The following is a 25,958-nucleotide window of genomic DNA, read 5'->3' on the forward strand; positions in this document are numbered from 1 at the left end:
GGCCTCCACGCGTCGAAATCTCAACCAATGAGAGCAAAAGATGACTACAAAGGACAGTTTGGATTGGCTGGCGTGTAAATTTGATTAATTCACATCCAGAAATTATATAGGTACCTAACCCATTTCGTCAACTTTTGGGAGTTATTTATTGACTCAAGTATGTTTAAACGTCTGTAGGCAGTGGAAATTGTGATTATGATTAATTGGCATATATAGGCTACATGCTATTATAAGCTATTGCTTTTTCTGGTTTATAATTCTCCCTTGCCTTTCTCCCATTGCTTTGGTTGTAGGTACGTAGGCCTACATGTCTGTGCGTCTGATTATGTTGTCCTGCAATTCCTTGAATTTCATTTCTCTCTCATGATAAAACGAAACTAATTGAATTCCAGTTGAAAAGGACATCATCTGTCTCGACGCAGCCCGTCTCTGTTCTCATTTTCTTCTGGTTTCCTTCACGTTAGATAATCTAATCAATCAAGCAATTTCCCCCTTCCTTAAAGGCATAAACAGAGGAAGCAACAGGCAGCCATAAAGTTAGCTATCTCATCCAGGGTGCCACGGTTCATTATAATGGCCTTTAGTCGACAGTAGGCATTGAAGGCCTGTCAATCCTTTTCCTTCGACGAAACGTCCATCTATTGGGTCTCCTGCCTCAGTGTGACCCATTGTTGCTCGGATATTGCTGCTATTTCTGGACTGGATTGGTATCATGATCTGTGTAATACATGAGAGAGAGAGAGAGAGAGAGAGAGAGAGAGAGAGAGAGAGAGAGAGAGAGAGAGAGAGAGAGAGAGAGAGAGAGAGAGAGAGAGAATTATATTATGAGTGAACGGAGATATTAAAAATCAAAATCTGTATCGACAATGAAGTCTACGTAGAAGAGAGAGAGAGAGCGCATCTTTATTTCAGTTTCCTCTAGCTTCTGTTCCTACCCCTTCCATGCATCACCACTGATCTGACTGGTGCAATAGATCTTTATCTTCAGTTTGGCGTTCTCTCTGCCCTCCATATCCCAGAAACTGCTTGTATCCTATATTAACTCTCAGACTCACACCCTTCTTCCTGGCTTCAAAGTAGATCCCAAGATTTTGATGTTCTCTGCCTATTTTAAATGTAGGCCTCTCCCTTCTTGCTGGATACATTTACCTCATACCAACCCAGACAAGTTTCCTGCCACTTTCTTACTCTTCTTAGCAGTTCCTCTTCAGCTTGTCATGATCACCAGATCATCTGCATATGATGAATTTCCGTGATTTTTACTCCTTTACTCAATATATTCGTGACCTGTATAAAGAAAAAAGGGCCTAGTGCTGATCTCTGATGTTTAGTAAACCAGTTGTAACTTTCAAAATTTCTGCTATGATACAGACTGTTATTACAGCTTTCCTTGTTATTTTACATTGTTCTTCATTTTAACCAGGCTTTCTGGCACTTATTATTTAAAAACCAAAATACTACCTACTTCACATTGTCAAATGACTTCTTTACACCTGCAAGCGTACAGTGGAGTTTCATATAACTTTCCTACCTAATTTCTCTTTGCCTAATCAATAAAATCAGCACGAACTGTACCTGTGGCTCAAATGAAACTGAATTACTGTTCATCAGCCCTTAAAAAATCTTGTAACCACTCACCAGCTTTTCTTTCTAAAATCTTTAACAAAAGATTTGTTAAGTCTGACTACTTCATACACACCACATTCCATTAATGTACCTCCTTTGTTTAACAATATTTACCATCAGGATTTCTTCAGTCATTTGGCTTTATCTCCTCTTAGCCTTGGAATTTCTATGTCCAATCTTCCCTCTATAGCAAGGACCTTCACTTTTCCTCCTAAATAATTTCATTTCCTCTTACTAGCTGTCTATGACTCGCCAGGACTCACTGCTGTCATTCTGTATCTCCTACTTATAGGTTGCAATCAAGCCTGTTAAACCTTTTAATTCTCTTTTGACAACCATCATCACTGGTATATCCATTACTATAGAATCTCTTAACTCTCACCCTCACATCACTGGATATTCTTACAGGCTACTCTATAAGCAAAAGCCTGTCATGATGGCAAAATGCCAGCTTAAACTAAAACAATAGCATGTACCTTCAATATTTCAATGTATATTTCTGATGCATCCGATGCTTTGCCATTCTTTTACTTTACTTACAGCCTTCTTTATGTCAACATTTTATTTCTACCATCCCCTTCCCAAAAATCTGCCATTTTCTGTCTGAGGGATGCTTATAATACTGTAAGCAGATAATCATGGTTTTACGACATTGTCGTATTGCAAAATACTGTCTTCTCTAATTTTTATGTCACCTGACTGACCAAGAACCAATATTCACTTTCTCCCTTAGTTAGATATTCTGTATACGTAATATCCTTTTCTTCTTTGTTCCTATTTAATTCCACTGGAACTCTTCCAATAGCTATGACCAAGAGTCTTGTGTCTTGCATTCCAATGGATCCTGCATTCTCATAACACCAAGTCTTAACAAGCCCTTTTGTTTGGTTTGATTTGATTTATATAGATTTTTGGGGCAACTAAGGCCGTTCAGCGCCAAAATGGAAATTGACAGTAAAAAGTTTGAATGGTGTTAGAGGAGGAAAACCTTGCAGTTGCACAATGAAACAATTGTTAGGAGAGGGTGGACAGTAAGATGGAAGAAAGAGAGTATGAACGGAGGTACAGTACAAGGAATGAAAGTAGTTGCAGCTAGGGGCCGAAGGGAAGCTGCAAAGAACCTTAAGTAATGGCTACAGTGCACCGAATGAGGTGCACTGATGGCACTAACCCCCTACAAGGACCTTTTGTTTGGGAAACCCGGGAAGGGGGAACTCTACAATCGGAGGAAATGTTAAAAGATTCTGTTGACTGAAAATGGTGGTGATATATTTAACATAACAATGTCTAAGAGAACGCAGCCAAGGCTAATGAATAATCTAAATAGAAATATGTGAAGTATATAATAAAATAATCTAACATTTTTGCTAAAATAATTCTCTCCATGCCTAATAATTTTGTAAGTAAAAGAATCAATACTTTTATATAGAAAAACTGGTTACCCAAGGGAAATTTTTTCACATTTGCAGTAACAAATTCCTTGAGGAGAACATCATTCCTTCTACTACATGATGAACAAAGTAAGTTTATTGCAGAATGAAAATACTATACATGCTGCCACAAAAGAACAAAGCTTAACCATTTCAAAAGCACACTCCAATAAGTTTTGCATCAGTCTCAGTAACATCATAGTCCCCAATATTAATTGTGGAACATGGGTTTTACAATAAGCAAACCTTATGTAAGTTGATAAAAGATAAAAATATTATGTACTTATAGCTTCAAATGTTGCACACTTTAAAGCTGAACAACTGTAATAAAGTTGTCTTAAGTATTCCTGGCACCAGTTCTCAATGACTGAATAGTAAATATCAAATATACAAAATATGGAACTGAGGACTGTAATGTGTTTGCAAAGATCAGGTACCTTTTATTACCCTGTCTGTCTTCAAATATTTTCTCTAGCCCTTGTTAAAAAATGTTCTTAAATGATACAGTCCATTATTTTTAAATTTGATGTAAAAAACTCTACATACATTGTGGCAGTGCTTTAAGAAGAGATCCTTGTGCACTTTCAAATTGCACTGAAGAAAAATAAGTTCTCGTTTATCCTTCACTCCACACTATCAAAATTTGCAAAAATACAATTCATTCCCATTTAAAACCCAGATATGCATATTCACATGCATCAACAGTCATGCATATAACTTATACATGAAGAACCACGTACCTAAACTACCCAATATCATGTCTTTCAAACCAGATAATTTACAAAACATTAAAATTAGTTATAATACAAAAGACATGAAACAATGTACATTTCAGTATACATTTCACGTATGACGAAAGAATTCCACACCAATTCATTTGGCTATTGCCTTGGGATGTAGTGGTTTGAAATTTGTTCTTGAAAGTCCTAATCGAACTCCTATTCTTTGCATTGGATTAGGTGATTTTGGAACGAAGTTTGGTGTAGCTGTACTGGAAGACTGAACAGGACTTCGGAAAGGAACCTTAGCAGTGCAAACTTTTGAGGCATCCACTACTGTTGGCGGAGTATTAATACGGCTGACAGTTTTTGTCTTTCGTTCTTGTTTCACCTCTGGTGTTCTTGGGGTTGATTTAATAACCACCTTTCCAACAGGCGATTTGATTTCTGGTGGTTTTGCAATAGTGGAAGAAACCACTCTTGGAGAAGATGTCCCATTTACAACTGGCATAGTATTTTCTTTTACAGATTGCTTTGCTGTTGATCTCGGTCTACCTGGAGATTTTACAGGACTGCTTTTCATATTCTGTTCCTTGACTAATCCTTTAGGAGATTTTGGAAGTTTGGCTTTCTTAGTTTCCTTAGCTTTCCTTCCATTCTTTTTCACAGGGCTTGGCGCAAAGTCACTCTCCTCTGACATCTCACATGTATCAAAGCCATCAAAACTTTCAGAATCACTTTCTGTCAAAGAAAAAAATTACTGTATGAAACTATATAAAAAAAATTCTGGCAAAAAATCTATATTGCATTATAATAAAAAGAATAAAGATTAATATTAGAACTGTACTGCATAGTTGCAAATTTGCAAGCAAAAATCAAGACCATATAGACATAAACCCCGAGTTTTAAGAAAATAAAAATTTTTATACTGAAGCTTCCACCTTTCACTTTTATTACTATTTATTTTACTCATATAGCTCGTGTGAAGAATGTGATTTCAAGTGAAAGGTGAAATCTGATGCAGGTTAAAGAAATCAGACAGCTAGGTGGGAAGAGACCAGGCAAAACAACACCATTAGTCACAGGGCACCTTTTACTAAATTGAAATTTTTTCTATATACGTACACATGTATACAAAGTATGTACATAATTTTTTAAGACATTTATATAGGCATGGTACAGAAACACTTCCGTAGTATAGCTGTGCGAGTGAAAAACTTTCTAAGCTGGCCAAACAAACAGATGTTCATATGACTACCCAAGTTCAACTAAACATACAGATATCTTGAAGCCGTAATAATGCGTCTTAAATATTTAAGCCAATTAATCAAGTAAAATGACTACTTTTGTATCACATAAAAGGTGCAATATGTAGTAGTTGTTCAAAACATAAACCTCAAAACATTACTGTACCTTCGAAAAAGACAACTTTCTTCCTTTGTCTTTTACTTGTCATCCCAGTCGACGTTGAAGGCTCAGATTCTTCCATTTCAAACACTGTACTGGCAGACCTCTCTGGCATATTATTACCCTCTTTAGTGACAGTTCTATTTTCTTCATCCGCTTTCTCTTTGCCTGTGCATACAGTGTTATCAGTGGCCACTCCTTGTACTTCGTTCTTTTCTTCTTTGGAAATGTCTTTTGTGTCCTCTGAATCTAGCTTATTCACATCAAGACTTCTGTGAATTTCCTTATCACTGGAATTCCCAGAACTTACATTCTTCCCAGCTATGTCTGCCTCTCCTTCCTTTCCTGGTAAGTCTTGTTTGTCGGCAGATTCACTCATTTCAATCTTGGAAATGGCTAGTGCAGCTTCAAGTTCTCTCTGGAAACATCATATTATCAATGACTGCATGACCCAAAGTACAAGAATGAGTACTATTTTCATAAATATTAAGGCATAAAAGTTTCGTTATTTTCATACACTCCACATGCATAACACCCGAACCACTCTGATAACGTTGTTTTGAAATCAGTATTGAAAGTACTGTATACAATATTCTACCCAATTTACCTTTCTTAGACACAAATCGTTCAATTCAAGATAAGCTTAAATGACTTGTTCTGGTCAGACAGGGGGCTAAGTAGCTCCTAATATTGCAAGATATGGAAATCAGGTTATATGAGAAACTTTCTCTTCCAAAATTTACGATTACTGGTGACATGAAAGAGAGAGAGAGAGAGAGAGAGAGAGAGAGAGAGAGAGAGAGAGAGAGAGAGAGAGAGAGAGAGAGAAAACTAGCTGAGAAAGGGTCCCCTTGTCTCCAAATATGTCAGGTGTTGAATTTGCTATTTGATCCTATTATGTATTATACAAATGTTTGTCTTAAACATAGAGATTCCTTTCTTTAGTGGGAGGTAGTGTGTGAAAAACAAGGCTGGTGTTATTTTTCCTTCCAATAAATGCCAACTTTTCAGTCATATACAAGAATAGGGGAAGGTTGACTCCTATTAACATCTGCACAGCCAGTATTTGTATTGGCAAGGCTAATAGGACCTTAACATAAAATTTAGGCCAAAGGTTGTGCTGGGACCTACGAGGATAGTCAGTGTTGAAAGGGAAATTGAGAGTAAATGAAGTTTTAAAGGCGTAACATGAAGGAAACAATGCATTTGCAGTATGAAACAATTGTTAGGAGACGGTACAAAGTAAGATGGAAGAAAGATAAAATGAACACAGATACAGTAAAGGAAATGAAAGGGGTTGCAGTTAGGGGCCGAAGGGATGTTGCAAAGAGCTTTAAAAATGCCTACAGTGCATCACATGAGGTGCACTGATGGCACTACCCACTATTGGGGCAAAGCTCACAGAGCCCTTAACAACATCAATTTTCTAGTAACCTTGCTCTAGGAAATTTCAAAGAGCCCAAGTTCCAAGCGTGTGACAAAAAGACCAGCTTGAAGAGTAGCAATTTCATTGCAATATACACAAGATGATAAAGTTCTACCAGGTCCTCTTTACTGAAAATGAAAGTCAGAGATAAGACTAATGTGACTTATTGCTATCTAGCCCAACCACTGTGTACATGGACTGGAGCTGTTGGATAGGAGAAAGAGATTCCTTAAAATTACCTTTATCTTCATGAACGTTAGGCGAGATGCTTTTCTGTTCAACCAAGCTTGGGCAGCAACACAATGTGTTCAGCAACCATCACAGGCCCCAACAAGAATGTGTCTAAGAACTAATGGGCAACATTCCTGAAGTACGAGGAGGTAAGATAGTCTGGCAGAGCCAGATGCCTGCCCTCAACATCTCTGGAGGCTGAGAGGTTCTTCTTGAAGCCAAAGCTGGAGCACTAAAGTGACTCGTGAGCTATAGCATGTGGTATGGAGCCATCACCTTCACCAAGTAATACTTGTATGCCTGCTTGATGATCTCTCGATGACAGTATGAGACGTTCTAGAACACCTCCTTCTTTTGTGTCTACCAGCACCAGAGAACATTTGTGGGCACTTGGGTCAAATGCCAAGTCCTTTGCAGGTCTCATCCTGATCCTCTCATACAAAATCCTGGCCATAGGGGAACAAACTGACACTATTCCAGTGGCAGAATCAGGGTTCATCGTAGGGGAATGTTGCTTAAGGGTAGTTAGGATAAATGGTGTTACCCTCAAAAATACAAAACTTCCTTGATTTCTTCCTCTTGGAGATGTACTTCTTCCATTAGGCAGGCAACCAAGAATGATGCTTCAAGCAATTGAAAGATGTCATATGTTAATGAGCTCAGGAAAAAGATAAAACAGAATGAGGGTCACAGTTTACAGATGATATAGTTTACTGTACACACACATACACACCAAGTCACATCCTGATAATCTATACCGATCAAACTTCCCAAGAGTGAAAAGTCAGGCACTACCATCACAAGAAAAACCAGAGCCATCAATAAAAGGTTATAAACGGGAAAAACTGGTTCAACAACAACAACAGCAACTATGCTAGAAGTCCAACAGCTGTAAAGATGTCTGTATAACAGTGCGGCTTTAAAACAAAGTCACGCAGCCAGTCAAGTGAGTCTGTGGGTCACAAGCCCCTCACTTGCTTGCTGCCAGTGACTTACCTTGCTAACAAGCTTTGATAACTGGACTAGCTTTCACTTAAGGTGCATCCATATAAAAGAGGTCTGCATCTTTGTAGGGCTGTATATCAGGACATTTTACTAGTACTGTACTTAACATACCTGAAACATTCTCTCTTCAACGGTCAATCGTTTTTTTGGAGATGCTCTCCCTGGAGAAATCTGCGTAGAAGTCACAATGCGACTGTTGGACTTAGGTGAAGAAACACTGTCTTTAAAATCACGACTGTTGGACTTAGGTGAAGAAACACTGTCTTTAAAATCAGAGTCGTCGTCTTCTGCTTTATTAATTCTTTCTTTTTCTTTATCCTCCCTCTTCTTGTCTTTTTTGTCATGCTTTTTATCTTTCTTGTGCTTACGTCTCTCTTCTTCAGAACTAGATTTTTCTCTGCTCTCTCTGCTCCGATCTTTATCTCTGTGCTTATCTTTTTTTTTGTGTTTATCTCGATCTTTGTCTCTCCTATCACGATCCCTGTCTCGTTTATCCTTGTCTCTATCCCTGCGTTTTTCATCCCTCTCCTTGTCACGCCTCTTTTCTCTATCTTTTTCTTTGCCATGATCACTACTGGACTCCTGGCTACTGTTACATATATCTTTGTCACTTTTATTACTCAGTGATGACGAATTTTCAAGATTGTCATGACCATCCTTCTTCTTTTTAACTGGAGGGGTAAATTCGGAGAAATCATCTGAAATACGTAAGTAAAAGTAAGTTGCAATTATGGCACTACAAGACACCATAATTCTACTCTTAATGTTAAAACAAAAAACAAAAATATTATAATACTTCTTCATATTACATAGCTACAAAATAGAATTTTCATTATAAAATGAAATTTTATTGCATACTTACCGAACAATTATACAGCTGTAGGTTCCCTACGAATGCAGACAATAGATTCACAAAACTTCCGCGGTGACGCCGCCATCGCGGAAGGTGACGTTGTGTGACGTCATCTCCCTCCACTCGAGGGAGCTACAGGTACAACTGCCCAGGTAACAAATTCGTTCTGCCCACCCATCCACCTGTGGGGAGGAGGGAGGGCTTTGATTAATAATTGTTCGGTAAGTATGCAATAAAATTTCATTTTACAATGAAAATTCCATTTTTATTGCAGTGTCTTACCAAACAATTATACAGCTGATTACCCATTGCAAGGATGGGGGGCTGTGGATGTAAGTTTTAATTCAAAAATAACATATGATTCTTGAAAATAAAGTATACCCAAAAGCACTATTAGTGCCTGTTGTACCTTACCTTGTAAGAGAGCTACTGCAGGAGAATACTGCCTCTGGTCAGTGCTCATCTTACGTAGTAGAAGGCTTGGAGTATGACCAATGAGTGCCTCTACATGGAGTGGAATACCCTCGTAGTCATGGTGTTCACCGCTGACTCAATGAAGATACAACAAAATATTGCCCTCGCCCTGGGCTAAGACCAGAAATAACCAGCATGAAAAAACTGTCACCTACACCGAGATAAAGACCTTTACCCACCAAAACTAACACTAAAATGACTGGTGAGTACTCCAGGAACATTGTACCCCCAGACTTCCCTTTAACTCGTCAACCTTGATACAAGGCGAAACATAGGCTAACAAAGGGAGCAACCCCCTATGTCGTTTCTCCCAACACCATGCCAGCTACCGAAAGTGGACCGAGAGACTTTACAATCTTCGAACACAGTCTCCGATTTCTTTCTTTCAAATGTGTAGCAAACACAGATTTAGACCTCCAAAAGGTACTTTGGAGGATAGCGGATAGTGAAAAGTTGTGTTGAAAAGCGAGGGAAGTCGCTACCGCTCGAACTTCTTGCGCTTTCACTCTCAGTGAGGGAAACACTGCGTCGTTAGTTTGAGAATGTGCTTCGACAATTAATTCTCTCAGAAAAAAGGACATAGCGTTTTTTGAGAGAGGGCGAGAGGGATTTTTAACAGAGCACCACAAACTATTCGATTGACCTCTAATCTTCTCCGTTCTGCGGAGGTAATATCTTAATGCCCGCACGGGACATAAGAGCCGTTCTTCTTCTTTCTGGCCTATCAAGTCTGTCAGGTTCTTGAGAACGAAGTTACGTGGCCACGGATTAGAAGGGTTTTCGTTTTTCGCGAGAAAATTGAACTCCACGGAGCAAACTGCGTTGCCTTGAGAAAATCCCACCTTTTTGTCCATCGCGTGTAGCTCGCTAACTCGTCTAGTTGATGCCAATGCAACTAAAAATAACGTCTTCTTGGTGAAATTCCTCATAGACGAAGAAAGTAACGGTTCAAAGGGAGGACCCAAAAGCCGTTTAAGAACTATATGTATCGAGATTCCATGCTATCAAACCCTTTGACGATTTGGAAGTCTCGAACTATTTAATTAGATCGGAAAGATCACTATTCGTGGATAGGTCTAGTCCTCTGCATTTAAAAACTGAAGCCAGCATCGCTCTGTATCACCTAATAGTCGAAGGCGCTAAACGCTTAACGTCCCTTAAGAAAAGAAGGAAATCAGCTATTTCATTCACAGATGTTTCAGAAGAGAGACTTTAGTCTGTCTACACCATTTTCGAAACACTCCCCATTTAGACTGGTATAGTCTGTAATAAGAATCTCTTCTGCAGTTCGCGATAGCTTCTGCAGCTCGTTTCAAAAAACCTTTCGCTCTGACGAGACTCCTGACAGTCTGAATCCTGTCAGTGCCAGAGCGGATAATCCTTGGTGGAATCTTTCGAAGTGCGGTTGTCTGAGTAGACATCTCTTTAACGGAAGAATTCTGGGGAAGTCTACGAGCAAGTTGAGGAGATCTGGGAACCATTCTTTCCTTGGCCAGAATGGAGCGACTAGTCAGAGAAACATTTCTGTGGAATGACACTTTGTTCAGCACCTGTCTTATTAGACAGAACGGGGGAAAGGCGTACACTTCCAGGCCGACCAGTCTAGTAACATTGCGTTGACTGACCATGCAAGAGGGTCCGGGACTGGAGAGCAAAACAGCGGAAGGCGGTTGCTCCTCGAAGTTGCAAAGAGGTCTATCATCGGCTTTCCCCAAAGTTTCCACAGGTCTAGGCAGACCTTCGCATCGAGAGTCCATTCTAACGGCAGTACTTGATGACGGCGACTTAGTTCGTCCGCCAACACATTCATTTTCCCTTGAACAAATCGAGGGATCAGCATAACTTGAAATTTTTCTGCTCACATAAACAGAATCTTTTGTTAAAGGGTTAAAGGGTGAAGGAGCGCATTCCCCTCCTGTTTCCTGATGTAGGAAAGTGCTGTGGAGTTGTCTCCGTGAACTGCTACCACCTGTCCCGTCACAAGATGAGAGAACGCCTGAAGTCCCAGGAACACTGCTAATAGCTCCTCACATTGATATGAAGAGAGCGCTGCTTTTCCGACCATTCCCCTTACGTTTCGTTCTTCCCCAACAGGGCTCCCCAACCTGTGTTGGAGGCATCTGAAAAGAACTGAAGGGTTGGGTGGAGTGGACGAAGCAAAAGACCCTCTACCAGTCTTGGTTTTGAAAGCCATCATGCGAAGTCCTCCTTGATTTCATCTGAAATCGAGAATACTGTCGAGTCCGGTTGAGTCTTTCTGCACCATGATGCCTTCAGGAAGAATTGTAGGGGTCTCATGTGCAGTCTTCTGAGTTTGACAAACTGTTCACTGAAGCTAGTGTTCCTAACAGACTGGTCCAATGGTTGGCAACAGGACTTGCGGTCCAGGAAGTCCTGTGCTACTTCCAGACACGACTGGACTCTCTTTGGAGAAAGAAAAGCCCGAAAAACTCAAAGAGTTCAGAGTCATCCCCAAATAGAGAATGTTCTGAGTCGGAATTAGCCGAGATTTCTCCTCGTTTATAAGAAGACCTAACGAGTGAGTTAATGAAAGAGTCCTTTTGAGATCCTTCATGCACTGACTTTCCGAAGAGGGGCGGAGAAGCCAGTTGTCTAGGTAGAGTGACACTCTGATGCCCAGGAGGTGTAACCACTTTCCCAGCGGAGTCAGCACTCGCGTAAATACTTGCGGTGCTGTCGAGAGGCCGAAGCAAAGAGCTCGAAACTGATAGGTCTTGTCCATGAGCACAAACCGAAGGTATTTCCTGGAGTCCAGGTGAATTAGGATGTGGAAGTATGCGTCCTGCATATCCAGGGATACCATCCAGTCCCCTTGGCGAAGGGATTCCAACACCGAACGAGTCGTTTCCATATTGAATTTGGTCTTCTGAACGAACAAATTCAGTGCGCTTACATCCAGTACGGACCTCCAGGCCCCCGATGACTTGGGGACTACTAATAGATGGTTGTAAAACCCCGGGGATGGTCTGTCGCTTATCTCCTCTATGACAGCCTTCTGCACAAGTCTATTTTTCGGGTTAAGGCTACAAACTTTTCCGAGCCTGGAGAGTAGGCGGATAATGCGATGGGAACATTGGAAAGAGGTGGAGTGTCTGAAAGGAATGGAGTAATCGAACCGGAGAACTTGGGTCACCCAGGGCTCTGTCCCTCTGCAACTCCATTCCTCCCAGAAGAGGCTCAGTCTGCCATCTACCAGAGCATGAAGGATTGAAGGATCACTTGGACGATTTCGTGTCGGGTTTGGTCGAGGACTTGGCCGGGTGTCGTAAATTCGATTGAGGTCTGACGAACGGTCTAGACCTACCCCCTCGAAAGGGTTTCTTCTGCAAGGGTGATTCCAAGGTGGTAGGTGTCACAGTCGAGGGTTTAACTCACTTAGAAGACTGAGCAAGTAAGTCATAAGTAGATTTCTTTTCCAGTGCGGAAAGTGTCTTGGCCACTGTTTCTTCGGGAAACAGATGATCCTTGTCGAGAGGATGAGAAAACAAAAGGACGGACTTCTGAGGTGAAACGACTCCTCTCAAAACAAAAGAACACCAGAGCTGTCTTTTCTTGAGAGTCCCGAATGCAAAGAGAGAGGCCAGCTCATCGCAACCATCCCGAATGATTTGTCGGCACATGAAAAAAACCCCAAGCCAGTCTGATGCCAGGTCCTCCTGGAGAGTAGGGCAGTCCTCTATTTTGTAGCGAGGGCTCCGATCGTCAGTTCCAAGAAGCTCATAATCTCTAAAATCTTGAAAATATGACAATTTGTCGAAAAATTGCATTTTTCCATAACTATACAAACTGAGGTCCTTTAACAATAGGAAGTAGCTAGCGGCAGCTGGAACGGTCGTAAGCTTCGAACAAGGGGAGAACGGTAGTTAACTGCTTGTCCGATCGTCGGTAAACAAATCACTTTTGCTTTTGGCCCATGCAAAATACGCAGAGTGAGGGGTGGCATGAGGAGGGACTTTATGTTAAAGGACCTCAGGTTTGTATAGTTAGGAAAAATGCAATTTTTCGCACAAATTGTCATTTGTTCCGATACGTAATACAAACCATCGGTCCTTTAACAATAGAAGACTCACTTCTTGGTGGGTGGAAATCTGAGTCCTTTTGATGAACAGGACTGGTGTTCGTCCATCCCTGGAATGCCTCCCTGGTCGTAAGAGCGAGGGAAGGGATCCAAGCCTCTGTCCGATTGATCGGGTGTGCACCGCAGGATCAATATGGTCAGACCTCTGGCCGAGTACTAAGAGAGAGGCCAAGCAGTATTCTTCGTTCGTACCAGCATTGTAAGAACTTTTTCCTTACATGAGCAAATGTAAAGTAATGGGTTTGTCTCATGTTGGCCTCCACTTTCTCCCCCTTGTTGGAGAAAGTGGTGGATATTTACTCCTATCTCTAGTTAAGAGATAGGATGGAGCTCTGTTGAATAGCTTACCTGCATCGGACTCCTATCCAGCAAGGTAACGACCGTATCCCTCTGCCCACAGGTAGAGGTAGAAAAAAGATGGTGAGAGAAGCCAGTCACTCTCTCATTCACGCATTCATTCTCCCAGTCATACCAGGAATCGATGCTGTTCTGCCTGCTCGGGTGCTGGGTAAGCTTACACAACGTGTTGAGCCAGCCACCACAGGTCCCAAGGAAAAAGTATCCAAGGACTTGTGGGCAATATCCCGAAGGTAGAAGGACGTGAAGGTGGTTCGGTTGGCCCAGACACCTGCCTTCAGGACCTGCGCCACGGAGAAGTTCTTACGGAACGCTAAGGAGGGTCCGATACCTCTGACTTCGTGGGCTCTCGGACGGAGCGTACGGATGTCGTCGCTACCATCAGCTTCGTACGCTCTCCTGATCACCTCACGTAGCCAGAAAGAAAGCGATGTTCTTGGAGACTTCTTTCTTGGTGACCCCAGTGCTAACGAAGAGGCGTCGACACTCAGGCCTGAGATGTCGAGTTCTCCTCAGATAGCGCCGTAGCGCCCTCACAGGACAAAGCAGCATCTCATCCGCATCGTTATCTGTAAAGTCCAGCAGGGAGGGGATCGTGAAAGACTCGAACCTGTCGTCAGGGATGACGGATTCTGAGTCTTAGCTACGAAGTTCGGGACGAAATCGAGCGTCACAGATCCCCAGCCTCTGGTATGTTTAACATCATAAGAAAGGCCATGTAGTTCCCCTACTCTCTTCGCCGATGCCAGGGCCAGCAAGAAGAGGGTCTTGAGGGTCAGATCCCTGTCTGACGACTCTCGGAGTGGCTCGAACGGTGCTCGAGTCAGACTCCTAAGGACGAGAGTCACGTCCCACGCAGGGGGCCTGAGTTCCCTGGGTGGGCAAGACCTTTCTTTTGAAGCTCCTCATTAGCAAGGATATCTCGAATGAATTCGTGATATCCAGTCCCCTCTCAGTTTTATAGGACGAGAGCCAGAGCGGCTCTATATCCCTTAACTGTGGGTACTGAGAGGGAGCTTCTCTCGGCGAAGAAAACACGAGGAAATCCGGCTACCTGCTGAAGAGTGGCTCTGAGAGGAGACAAACCCTGTCTACGACACCAACCACAGAAGACGGCCCACTTCCCCTGGTACACAGCTGCAGAGGACTGTCTGACGTTGTCCAGCCATCTCTGTTGCTGCGCTACGAGAAAAGCCTCTCGTTCGCAAGAGATGGTGGATAACAGCCAGCCGTGAAGTGAAGGGACTGGACTGCGCGGTGGTACCGTTCTACGTGTGGCTGGGCTAGAAGGTTGTGCCAGTTGGGTAGCTCTCTCGGTGCGTCTGCAAGAAGAGCCAAACAGGTCCGGATACCAAACGGCTTGAGGCCGTTTGGGAGCCACCAGGATCATTCTGAGATTGGGAGTGACCAGCGCTCGACTGATCACTTTCCGAATCAGACAGAAGGGAGGAAAGGCGTAAGCGAAGAGGTTTGTCCCAGGGGTGTTGGAGAGCGTCCTCTGCAGCTGCCCATGGGTCCGGCACGGCCGAGAAGAACACCTGGATCTTCCTGTTGTGTGGTGGGGGCGAACAGGTCTACGACCGGTCGCCCCCACAGGTTGAAGAGCCTTTCCGCCACATCTTGGTGTAGAGACCATTCGGTCCCTATCACCTGATCCCGACGGCTGAGCTTGTCCGCTACTACATTTCCTCTTGCCTGGAATGTAGCGTGCTGACAGCTCTATCGAGTGAGCCGTGGCCCACTCGTGCACCTGCACCGTCAACTGATGGAGCGGAAGAGACACTAGCCCCCCCTGCTTGTTGACATATGCCACTACTGTGGTGTTGTCGCACATCAACACCACTGAGTGTCCCACCAAGCGGTCCCGAAAACTCTTGGAGAGCGTTGAACGCCGCCTTGAGTTCCAGGGGACATTGATGTGAAGGTGCTTCTCGTGATGGTCCCACACACCTGCAGTCAGCAACTCCTCCAGGTGTGCGCCCCATCCCTCGGTCGATGCGTCTGAGAACAGAAGCATCTCCGGGGGGGGAGTGCGTATGGGCGGGCATCCTCTTAAGAAGTTTCTTGTCGTCGAGCCACCAGGCTAGGTCCTGCCTCACCTTGTCCGTGATAGCCACGGGAAAGTAAGAGGATCCTTGGCCTGAGACCAACTCTCCCTTAGCCTCCACTGGAGAGACCGCAGTGAAGAGCCCGTGAGGGACTAACTTCTCGAGTGACGACAGATGGCCGATCACGACTTGCCATTGCTGTGCCTGCCTGTTCCTGCCGCGACAGGAACCGGCGGGCTGCCTCCCTGAATTTTGCTGATACGCAAAGTCTGCGGGAAAGACTTGCCCTGCTACCGTATCTATCAGCATACCCAGGTACTTCATCTTCTGCTTGGGTTCGAGATCGGACTTCTCGTAGTTTATCACGATCCCCAGATCGCGACAAAAACTTGAGGAAGTCGATCTCTGTCCTGTTAGCAACTGCGAGCGGGAGCTCGCCAGGACCAGCCAATCGTCGAGATACCTCAGAAGACGTATCCCGTTCGAATGGGCCCAAGCCGACACCAGAGTGAACACTCGCGTGAAACACCTGTGGGGCGGTTGAGAGACCGAAACAAAAGTGCCTGAATTGGTACACCGTCCCGTCGAAGATGAAGCGGAGGTACTTTCTGGAGGACTGATGGATGGGTATTTGAAAATACGCGTCCTTCAAGTCCACCGAAAGCATGAAAAATCGTTCCCCCTCCCCCGATTGAGTCGAGCACTGAGCGTGCCGACTCCATCGTGAACCGCGTCGTGCGAACGAAGCGGTTCAGGGGAGAGAGGTCTATCACCGGGCGCCAGCCCCCCGATGCCTTCTCCACTAGGAAGAGCGGCTGTAGAAGCCTGGTGACTGGTCCTCCACGATTTTCTACAGCTCGTTTCGCAGCATGGTCTTGATCTCCTGTCGAAAGAGCGTTGTCCTCCTTTGCTGATCCCCGGACATAGGTCTGTAGATGGACCGGTTTGGAGATGAGGGGGGGCCGGGCCGATCTCGAAGGGTAGTAGATATCCCTCCCGAAGGACGTCTACTATCCAGTTCTCGGCGCCGTAGCGCTGCCAAGTCGCCCAATGGATCGCCAGGCACCCCCCCACTTCCGGCAGCAGGTGAGGGGGAACGCCGTCCCTAGCGTTTCCCTCCTCGTTTCGACTTCTTCCCAACACCTCCTCTAAAGGAGGGGCTGGGAGGAGGGCTGGTTGCGGCCTCCTCTCGCAGAAGTCGAAACAACTGGAGTCTTCACACGGGGTTTGGACGGTGCAACCGTCTTCGCCGCCGTGGAAGCGCTAGCCAAGCTCTTTGGTTTGGCCGCAGTTACTCGAGGTTGCCCAGAAACCTTCGAGACTGCCTGGTGAACTAAGCGGTCACTCTCGTCAGTGCGCCGCCGTTCCACCGCAGCGTCCACCATCTCTCCAGGAAAGAGAGCTGGGGAACTCCTAAGAGGTCCATTTCTTAGCCCGAGTGCCGCCTCACGGACCCAGCCCCCTTGGTCACTCGGGTAAGGACTGCGTCCCTACGCCGAAGAACCAAGTTGGCCCACAGGTTAGCAGTCTGATGGGCGAGGTAAGAGATTGCTCTTCCTCCAGACTGGCACAGCTCCTAAAAGAAGCGTCGTCTTCGAGAGCAGAACTCCCGGAGACCCGGCCGCTACCTTGGATATTGTGAGGGACCACAAATCCAACCAGGAAACTGCCTGGAATGCTGCCATAGCGGTAGATTCCAGGGCAAGTGCCTCCTGCTGCGAGAACCATAGGTTCTCCGACAGGAGCTGCTGCAGGGACACACCTGGAGTCAGCCTCGCTAACTCCGGGTTAACCTGTTTCGGCAGTATCGGGTCTTCTGATGGCACGTAGAAACGCCTCTGCCGCTGTAGAGGAGGAGGAAGCAGCTTAGAGGACCGTCCGGATTTTAGCGAGTCCTCCGTCCTGAGACGAGATTCTCCACCTGATCCAGGACTGAGTCCGCAAGCTCTGATCGTGGCAACCCCATCATCATTTTGGGCTCCCTCTTGGGACCCCAAAATGACTCGAGCCGGGACGTGGGCTCCGATGGTGGTAGCGGCGATCCTTCCGCGAGGCCATTATGCAGACGCATCAGCTTAATGACTTCCGCGAAGTTCCTCTGTATCTCGGGCGTCACAGCGTCTTGTGGAGTAGGACCGTCCAGTCCCTCCAACAAGAGCATATCCCTCGATACTCCTCCTTCAGAAGGAGGAACAGCGACAGACCCCTGACGGTCGCCTCCAACTACTTGCGCGTACGTCCTGGTCGGTCCTAAGACCGTGCCTGAGCCGTACGGCGTCATAGCCGGGTCACGAGCGGCGCACCTCTCGTGATCGCTCCTTGGTACCTCGCTCCTCCCGGTATAGCCCGAGGAGGTTGAAGGTATAGGAGAGGCAGACCTGACGCTCCCCCCACGCTCGCTGGCAGGACCAGCGTGCGTAGAGGGCTGCTGCCGATCGTCAACCCGCGGTGACGGTCTAGCAGTAGGCCTAGCGTCGCCGTTCGCCTGGGGCGATTGGCTCGGCTGAGAACGTCGAGACCGCTCTCTAGCGTCAGGCGAGCTGCCGCTGGTCACCGTCTCCGCCCGGTCCCATCGGGATCGCGGCGGACGGGTGACCTGCTAGGCTCCCTTTCGCGTCGAGACCGGCCAGCGTCCTCTCGGCGCGTCAAAACCGCTGGTACCAGCCGTGGCTGGTACCGGCGGCCGTGGGGACTCCTTCCTCGCCTCAACCCGTGGCCGGTAAACAGTGACCGTCACGTCAGCCCGAGCAGCCGGTTGGTCGCTGCGAGAGCGTCCACTGGCCTGGCGAGAGTCGTGTGCACGACTCTCGCCAGTCTTCTGCTCCGTGCCGCTGTTGACGGCGAGCGAGCTCGGTCGTCGAAACTTTGGCTGGACGGTCCTCTTTAGAAGAGCGTCCACTCGGTGCTTCTCGCGAACGAGAAGCAGCCGAGACGGAACCTGGTTTAGCGGCAGAACCACTATCACCAGGTGAGGACGCACAGCCGAGGCTGATGCACCTCTGTCCCCGTCGACTTCTTCTTTGCAGAAGAAGCGACGGGCCCCGCACCCGAAGAACAGGAGGACCAGCAGAAGAGCTCCCCAGCTCGCCTGAGCGAGCCGGGCCCTTAGAAGATCCCGAAGGAGTCTTCTTAGGGGGGGAGGAGGCAACCTTCTTCTTCTTCGGCTGTTTGGCCTTAGAAGTCGAATGGGAAGGAGAGGCAGCAGACGACGAAGAAGACGATGAAGACGATGACGACACCTTCTTCCTCTTCCTCTTCTTCTTCGCCAGGCTCCGCAGGACAGACGTCAGGTCTCCATCCAGGAGGGAGCCGGGGCAGTTGCCGAAGCAACAGGGCCCGACTGCACCTGTCCGGAAGGACCTGAGACTGTTACAGGCACACCAGCAGCGGGACAGCAGCCGGGAACGGCAGGAACAGGTCCGGGAACAGCAGGAACAGCAGGAATCTGAAAGGTAATGTGTACCTGAAAGGGAAAGAGTCGCTGGAGCGGCCACAGGTACGGCAGGCACGGCAGGTACTACGGGAGAGCCAGGCGTCCTGTCGACAGTCATCGTCATCCGTGGCACTGGCGGCAGGTCCAGGGGGGTACTCTTGGGGCAGCGGAAGTCCGGGGTCGGCAAAGGAAAAAATCCAGGTGGTGGTGGCATCGTCCTCTTTGGAACGGCGGCAATTGGTTTTTGTACTGCCACCGTGGGTGTCACCGACATTATATGAGGCGTATATACAGATGTGGTGGCATCTCATACGCAGGGTAGTTAATGTGGTCGTCGTGGTGGTCACCGCACCATGAGTGACCACGGCCGACCCCGCCAACCGCTGTAGCAACCCCTGGATGCTGGGCACTCCCTGCAGTCCCAGCGACTCCCACACCCGTCCCAAGTCGTCCTTCGCTGCTGGCACACCTGCGGAAGCAACAGTCGGGTTAATAGGAGGGGCTTCCCCGCGCCTGGGGGGCGAAATACCCCCCCCAGAGCGGACAGAAGACCCCGAATACAACTGTACGTCCGGGTAGCGGGCGCCCTCCTCCACACTCGACGGATCGAGAGAGGAAAAGGACTCCGCTACCCCCCGCCCCCCCCGCAGGGGAAGGCGCAAACCGTGGGGGCTGGCCGGGAGGCAGGAAAGAGGACGAAGTGTCCGTCACCAAAGGAGTCACTGGACTTTCCGATGACTTCTTGGCCGGCCTAAGTCTCTTCCTGCCCTCGTACAGCACCCACTGCGCCTCGGACCAATTCATACAAACCATACATGGCTCGTTGCGAGAGCACTCTCGCCCTCGACAACGAGAACAAACCTCGTGGGGGTCCACCTCCACAAAAGACCTGAACCCCCCACATTTACGTCCCTCCAGCCCGGGACACACTCTACGGGCGACTGGAGGGCGCGGCGGGGTGAAATCTCAATCTCCTCTAATTCACTCATTGCACATCAATTGAATAGAGAAAAAAGTACTTACAATCACTCCTGATATACAGAAAGAGAAAACAAATACTCAAAGATGAAGCAAACGACAAGCGGGCAGAGCGATGGCGAACACGTCCTTCCCACACACGGCCGAAAGCAAAAGTGATTTGTTTACCTCCCAGTCGCGCGGCGCGCGACGATCGGACAAGCAGTTAACTACCGTTCTCCCCTTGTTCGAAGCTTACGACCGTTCCAGCTGCCGCTAGCTACTTCCTATTGTTAAAGGACCGATGGTTTGTATTACGTATCGGAACAAATTCTTTACCAAATGGTCCAACTTGGGCGATGTAAAGAATATTTTAGCTGCTGCAACCATAGAGGGGGCTTCTCCGGTTACGTAGAACCTATACCTCTTCTTAACCAGTTTTGACGGAGGATAGGCAAAAGTTGCTTTCCCAAGCTCTCTCTTGAACTTCAACCAGTCTTCTATATCACGAAGTGAACTTTTAGCAGCCTTGGAAAGTACGAGCTTCGGGAGAAGAGGATCGAAATTCTTCCTTTCTCATCAGGAAGATGGAAGCAGGCGACCTGGGAGCGGCTGCTACTAAGTAATCCGGGTTCATGTCCAGAAGTTAGCGTAAAAGCTTCGAATAGCACGAGAGAGGGATAAAGTCCGCTTCTAAGTCCTCCTCGTCATCCGAAGAGATAAGCGACAGAGAGGGTTCTTGATTCAACTCATTGTTATTCGTACATTGTTTGCTTTCTTTCATCCAGTTCATCAGCTCTTGCAACTGTCGACGTAAAGGAACTAGATTCTCGTCTTCTTGAGCTGAAGTCGTAGCAACTGGGGTTGTGGACTTCGACACGATCAACACCGGAGGTCTCGCGCCAGTCGAATTATCTGTCGCATGCGAAGTCGAAGGTCAACTTTTGACAGCTTGATGAGTCAAAGATCTCGATGAACTCGGAATCGGTCGTTCCATAATCGAGTCGAAGGAGGCTGTCGCTGTCGTAAGAATACGAGGCGAAGTCCATGTAGCTATGCTACACGATGGGGGAGAGTTATTTACTTCTCTGTTCCTCTTCACAGGGGGCGGAGAGAACACCTCTTCAGTCGAACATCTCTTCAATGGACGCGAGACTGAAGAATCACGCCACTTACGACGTCTAATCGGCGACGAATCACTCGACTCTGTCAATAACTGATTACAGAACGACACACCTTTCCAATGGTGTTTAGTCGAATCCTGCTGTCGCACTACAGGATCGACGGAGGAAGCGACTGTCTGTGGGCAAACCCCGACAGTCTCCCTTGGACCTCCAGTATGTCTTCTCCCCGAGGCGGGGGAGCGGGACAGGGACCTTCGTCTAGAACTAATGGGACAAACAGCCACCCCCTTTGATTGCACTGCACTGACACTTTTCACTTCACTAGAAGTCTTTTCTATGAAAGACTTTACCGATAAACCTAACTGCATAACCGTGTTAGCTAATACAGGCAGTCCCCGGGTTGCGACGGGGGTTCAGTTGTTGAGACACGCCGTAAGCTGAAAATCGTCATAAGCCGGAACATCATAAAAAATCCTAAGAAAACCTTACTTTTAATGCTTTGGGTGCATTGAAAATTATGTAAACTGCACTCTTATTGCATTTTTCATTAAAAAAAACCTTCAAATATTGATTATTTTGCATTTTTGGTCATATTTCATCTGCCAGATCAGTGTTGTAGGCGTCGTAACCCTGGAAATAATGTCTGATGAATATAATTGAGAAGCGCCTTAACCTCGGAACGTCATAAGCCGAACCCGTTGTAACCCGGGGACTGCCTGTACATCAAATTTCTTTTCAAATTTAGACTTGAGGCTGGCAATGGTGTCAGGAGAAACTCCATGGGAAGTTGGCAAGGGAGTTACAGGAGCAGGAGTAGCAGGACTCAAAGATCGGAGACATAATAAGAGGAGACGGAATAGGAGCAGGTGCTTCCATAGAAGAAGTAGAAGAAACAGAAGAAGCTAAACTAGTCTTACTTTCAGCTCTGAGAGCCGCCTTCCTCTTCCTATCCTTAATTATCTTCCCCGAGTGAGAAACAAAAACTTTCCACTATTGTTCACTCCAATCCTTACATTTATCACAAGTAGATTCTCTAGAGCACTCACAACCCCTATACTGATTCTCTAGAGCACTCACAACCCCTATACTTAATGCACTTAGTGTGCGAATCATAAATTAATTTAACTAACCTAGTTTTGCACCCTCTGGCACAAAACCTAACTACTGAAGGACTAGAGTCCGACATGATGGTAAAGACCACAAAGTTGCAGAAAAGAAATTCAGCTTCAATCCTACAAACACGGAGTTGAATACTTCACCAATATTGGAGAGATACTTCTACCAACAAATGAAGAAAAAGTCTGCACCGACCACCGATGTTCACCAGAAGCCGGCAGAGAACAAATTGATGTTACCTGGGCAGTTGTACCTGTAGCTCCCTCGAGTGGAGGGAGATGACGTCACCTACATCAGCAATGGCGGCGCCACCGCGGAAGTTTTGAATCTATTGTCTGCCATTCGTAGGGAACCTACAGCTGTGTAATTGTTCGGATAGACACTGCAATAAAACTTATTTTTACCTGTACCTACAAATCCAGGTAAGAGGAAATAAGCTAAGGGCTGAACACCTATTTACCAAGCACTCATTCCCTGGCTTTGTGAACCACACACATTTGTGCTACAGCTACAAACAGAATAAAGGCAACTGACTTCTCCGCTAAAGGTAAAATTTAATTTAAACTTTGTACATGCTCACCATTCTGTTTTTATAATATTTGCATTGATAAAAACTTACAATGATGTTAACGCATCACCAAAAGAAGAATTTGTTGCAAAAAATTTTATTATCAAATACGTATGTCAAAGGGTTCCATGCAGTGAATTAAACATTCATTGTGGGTACAGATGAAGTTTCTTTACAGAGGAACAAGACTTAACATCCAATCTTGGCTGTAATGTACGTATGGGTTAGTAAATAAATAAAATAGCTTTGTCTGTCGTATCTAAACTTACCATCATCTGAACAGTCCAGTACAGCATAACTGACAGGTTTTCGAGTTCTGAAATTGAAAAGTGCTTGTGAGATTCTGCACTAGATAAGTTCAATTACTTTTATATACTTCAAAAAAAAAAAAAAGTGCTTGTTAGATTCTGCACTAGATAAGTTCAATTACTTTTATATACTTCAATCATAAAAACTATAAATTCTACTTTTAGAAATGCATGCCAGAAATATAATGCCTAAGATAACTGCAAAAACTAAACAAAAAAAAAAATGCCAAGGATGTCACATTTAGTCTTAAGCTCAAAGAATAATACTAACACACAGCATGTTCTTTTTGTCATCATAACATAATACAGTATTGCCAAGTAAAAAGCATTCTTGATTTCAGTTACATACAAAAAGATTTCAGTACTTAAAATATCACAAATTCAGGATATTTTTTATCTTCCCTAGACTTACAAATGAAATCATGACCCAAGGGTAGCAGAGGCAACCCTGCATGATCTTCTTTCTCGACTCTTCGGCCTAGAATGGTACTAAAAAACAGCCATTCTATCTGATTTATGCATGCAGGTCCCTGTGCTATGAGGTAAGAGACCAAGGACAGTCCTGGAATGGTTTAAAAGTGCATATCCTTGCAGTGGTCCCCAGGGATGGTTGTCTGGGGAAGTGTAGACTCCTCCATTTACACCACAGGAGAGATACAAGCAATGGAAAGAGTCATGGTCGCTTCTTATTCATGAAGACTGAGTGGATGACTAAGCAGAAGTAGTCTTGTGTACCAGGATTGGACAAAGTAAGCTCATGACTTGATACGCCTAAGAACCTGTGTTCACTGCTGCTGTGAATGGTTGCAATCATCACTATTTGGTTAAGTTAGCTGATGAGAAGCTTAGCCCCAACTTTTTACCTTTTACTGAAGTCAGCATTCATGATGTATGAATGGTGTACTTCAAGGCAATATATATATTCTTGGAAGTTTGCTATGTTTGATCTATACTGTACTAGTGACTCGTGGCAAAGTCTGGAAAACGAATTGCATATGCTGATGAAGTGACTCTTCTAGCTGCTGTTCCTTCTCTGTGCCTTAGGTTTGTGGTTGGAGAATCCTTGAACAGAAATCTGGTATGTATTCATAACTGGAGTGGACTTTGAGGTATGAAGCTTAACCCTCTTGAAATGACAATTTGTCGAAATTGCATTTTTCCTAACTATACAAACCCTCGGTCCTTTAACAATAGGAAGGTAACTAGCGGCAGCTGGGACGGTCATAAGCTTCGAACAAGGAGAGAACGGTAGTTAACTGCTTGTCCGATCGTGCGCGCGCCCGAGAGGTGAAGAATCACTTTTGCTCTAGGCCCATGCAAAAAAGTTGCAGAGTGAGGGGTGGCATGAGGTGGGACTATATGTAAAGGACCTCAGGTTTGTATAGTTAGAGAAAAAATGCAATTTTCGACAAAATTGTCATTTGTTCCGATACGTAATACAAACCCTCGGTCCTTTCCTTTAACAATAGGAAGACTCACTTCTTGGTGGGAGGAATCTGAGTCTTTTGGTGAACAGACTGGTGTTCGTCCAACCCTGGAGTACCTCCCTGGTCGTAAGAGCAAGGGAGGGATCCAAACCTCTGTCCGATTGATCGGGGTGTGCACCGCAGGATCAATGGTCAGACCTCTGGGCCAAGTACTAAGAGAGAGGCAAGCGTATCTCTTCGTACCAGCAAGCAAGAACTTGTTCCGTTTGCAAGAGACAATCATAAAATGATGGGTTTTTTGTCTCAATTTGGCATCCACTTCCTCCCCCTTGTTGGAGGAAGTGGTGGATATTTACTCATCCCTACTGAAAGGATAGGATGGTGCTCTATGAGTAGCTCAACCTGCATCTCGTCCTTACCCAGCAGGGGTGACGACCCCGTGTCCCTCTACCCAAAGGTAGAGGGAAGAAAAAGATGGGAAGAGGAGCCAGTCACACTCTCATTCCTCATCCATTCTTACGGTCACACCAGGACTCGATGCTGTTCAGCCTGCGAGGGTCCTGGGTTAACTACACAACGTGTTGAGCAACCACCACGGTTCCCAAGGAAAAAGATCCAAGGAACTGTGGGCAATATCCTGAAGTTAGGAGGTGCAAGCGGTCCGGTTGGACCAGGCGCCTGCCTTCATTACCTGCGCCACGGAGAAGTTCTTGCGGAACGCGAGAGAATGATGAAGAGGCGTCCACACTCATCCTGGGTGTCGAGTTTTCTTCAGACAGCTCCGTCGCACCTTCACAGGACAAAGCAGCATAGCCTTCGTATCGGAGGCGGTGACGTCCATTAGGGAGGGTATTGTGAAGGACTCGAACCAATCGTCAGTTACCGAAGGGTTCTGAGTCTTCGCTACGAAGATCGGTACGAAATCGAGCGACACAAATCCCCATCCCTTTGTGCTTGACTTCTCAAGAGAAGTCATGCAGTTACCTAAGACGAAAAGAAGGGAATAGTCGTATGACCTATCCCTCTTCTCGACTTTGGTTATGTACAGTACTCATACTGACAAGCTATTAAGACGAAGTAATGATTGCTCTGGAACAACCGAACTAAGTCCACAGCATAGTTCGTAACTGACTCGGGACGCTCTGACAGCTGCCGACCTGACTGGTCGGAATCAGTAGAGGCAAGTTGTCCAAGCATCCGGGTAAGTCACGTGACCTTCGCCCTTTAAGAGTTATGCTGAGAGACCAAACAAATAAAATATTTGTTATCACCGATGCCGACGGCGCGGCGATGATTCTCTTAATGCATAAGCTCAAAGGCGAAAGTCAATTGCCTTCAAAAGACCGAGGT

At 45.9% G+C, this 25,958-nt stretch overlaps 1 protein-coding gene across 1 annotated transcript in view; it reads right to left on the minus strand.

Moving 5' to 3' along the window:
* Nucleotides 1–2,952: 2,952 nt before the first annotated feature.
* LOC135200402 (RNA-binding protein 25-like) overlaps nucleotides 2,953–25,958 on the minus strand; it is a 30,190-nt gene continuing 7,184 nt past the window's right edge. The window contains exons 2-5 of the mRNA XM_064229033.1: nucleotides 23,143–23,189; nucleotides 7,956–8,542; nucleotides 5,189–5,600; nucleotides 2,953–4,516 (exon numbers count right to left, since the gene is read on the minus strand). Of these exons, the coding sequence (XP_064085103.1) occupies nucleotides 3,930–4,516; nucleotides 5,189–5,600; nucleotides 7,956–8,542; nucleotides 23,143–23,189 (1,633 nt within the window). The 3' untranslated portion in view covers nucleotides 2,953–3,929. The remainder of the gene's footprint in view (nucleotides 4,517–5,188; nucleotides 5,601–7,955; nucleotides 8,543–23,142; nucleotides 23,190–25,958) is intronic.

Source organism: Macrobrachium nipponense, chromosome 26 (assembly GCF_015104395.2).
Source record: "Macrobrachium nipponense isolate FS-2020 chromosome 26, ASM1510439v2, whole genome shotgun sequence".
Lineage (NCBI taxonomy): Eukaryota > Metazoa > Arthropoda > Malacostraca > Decapoda > Palaemonidae > Macrobrachium > Macrobrachium nipponense.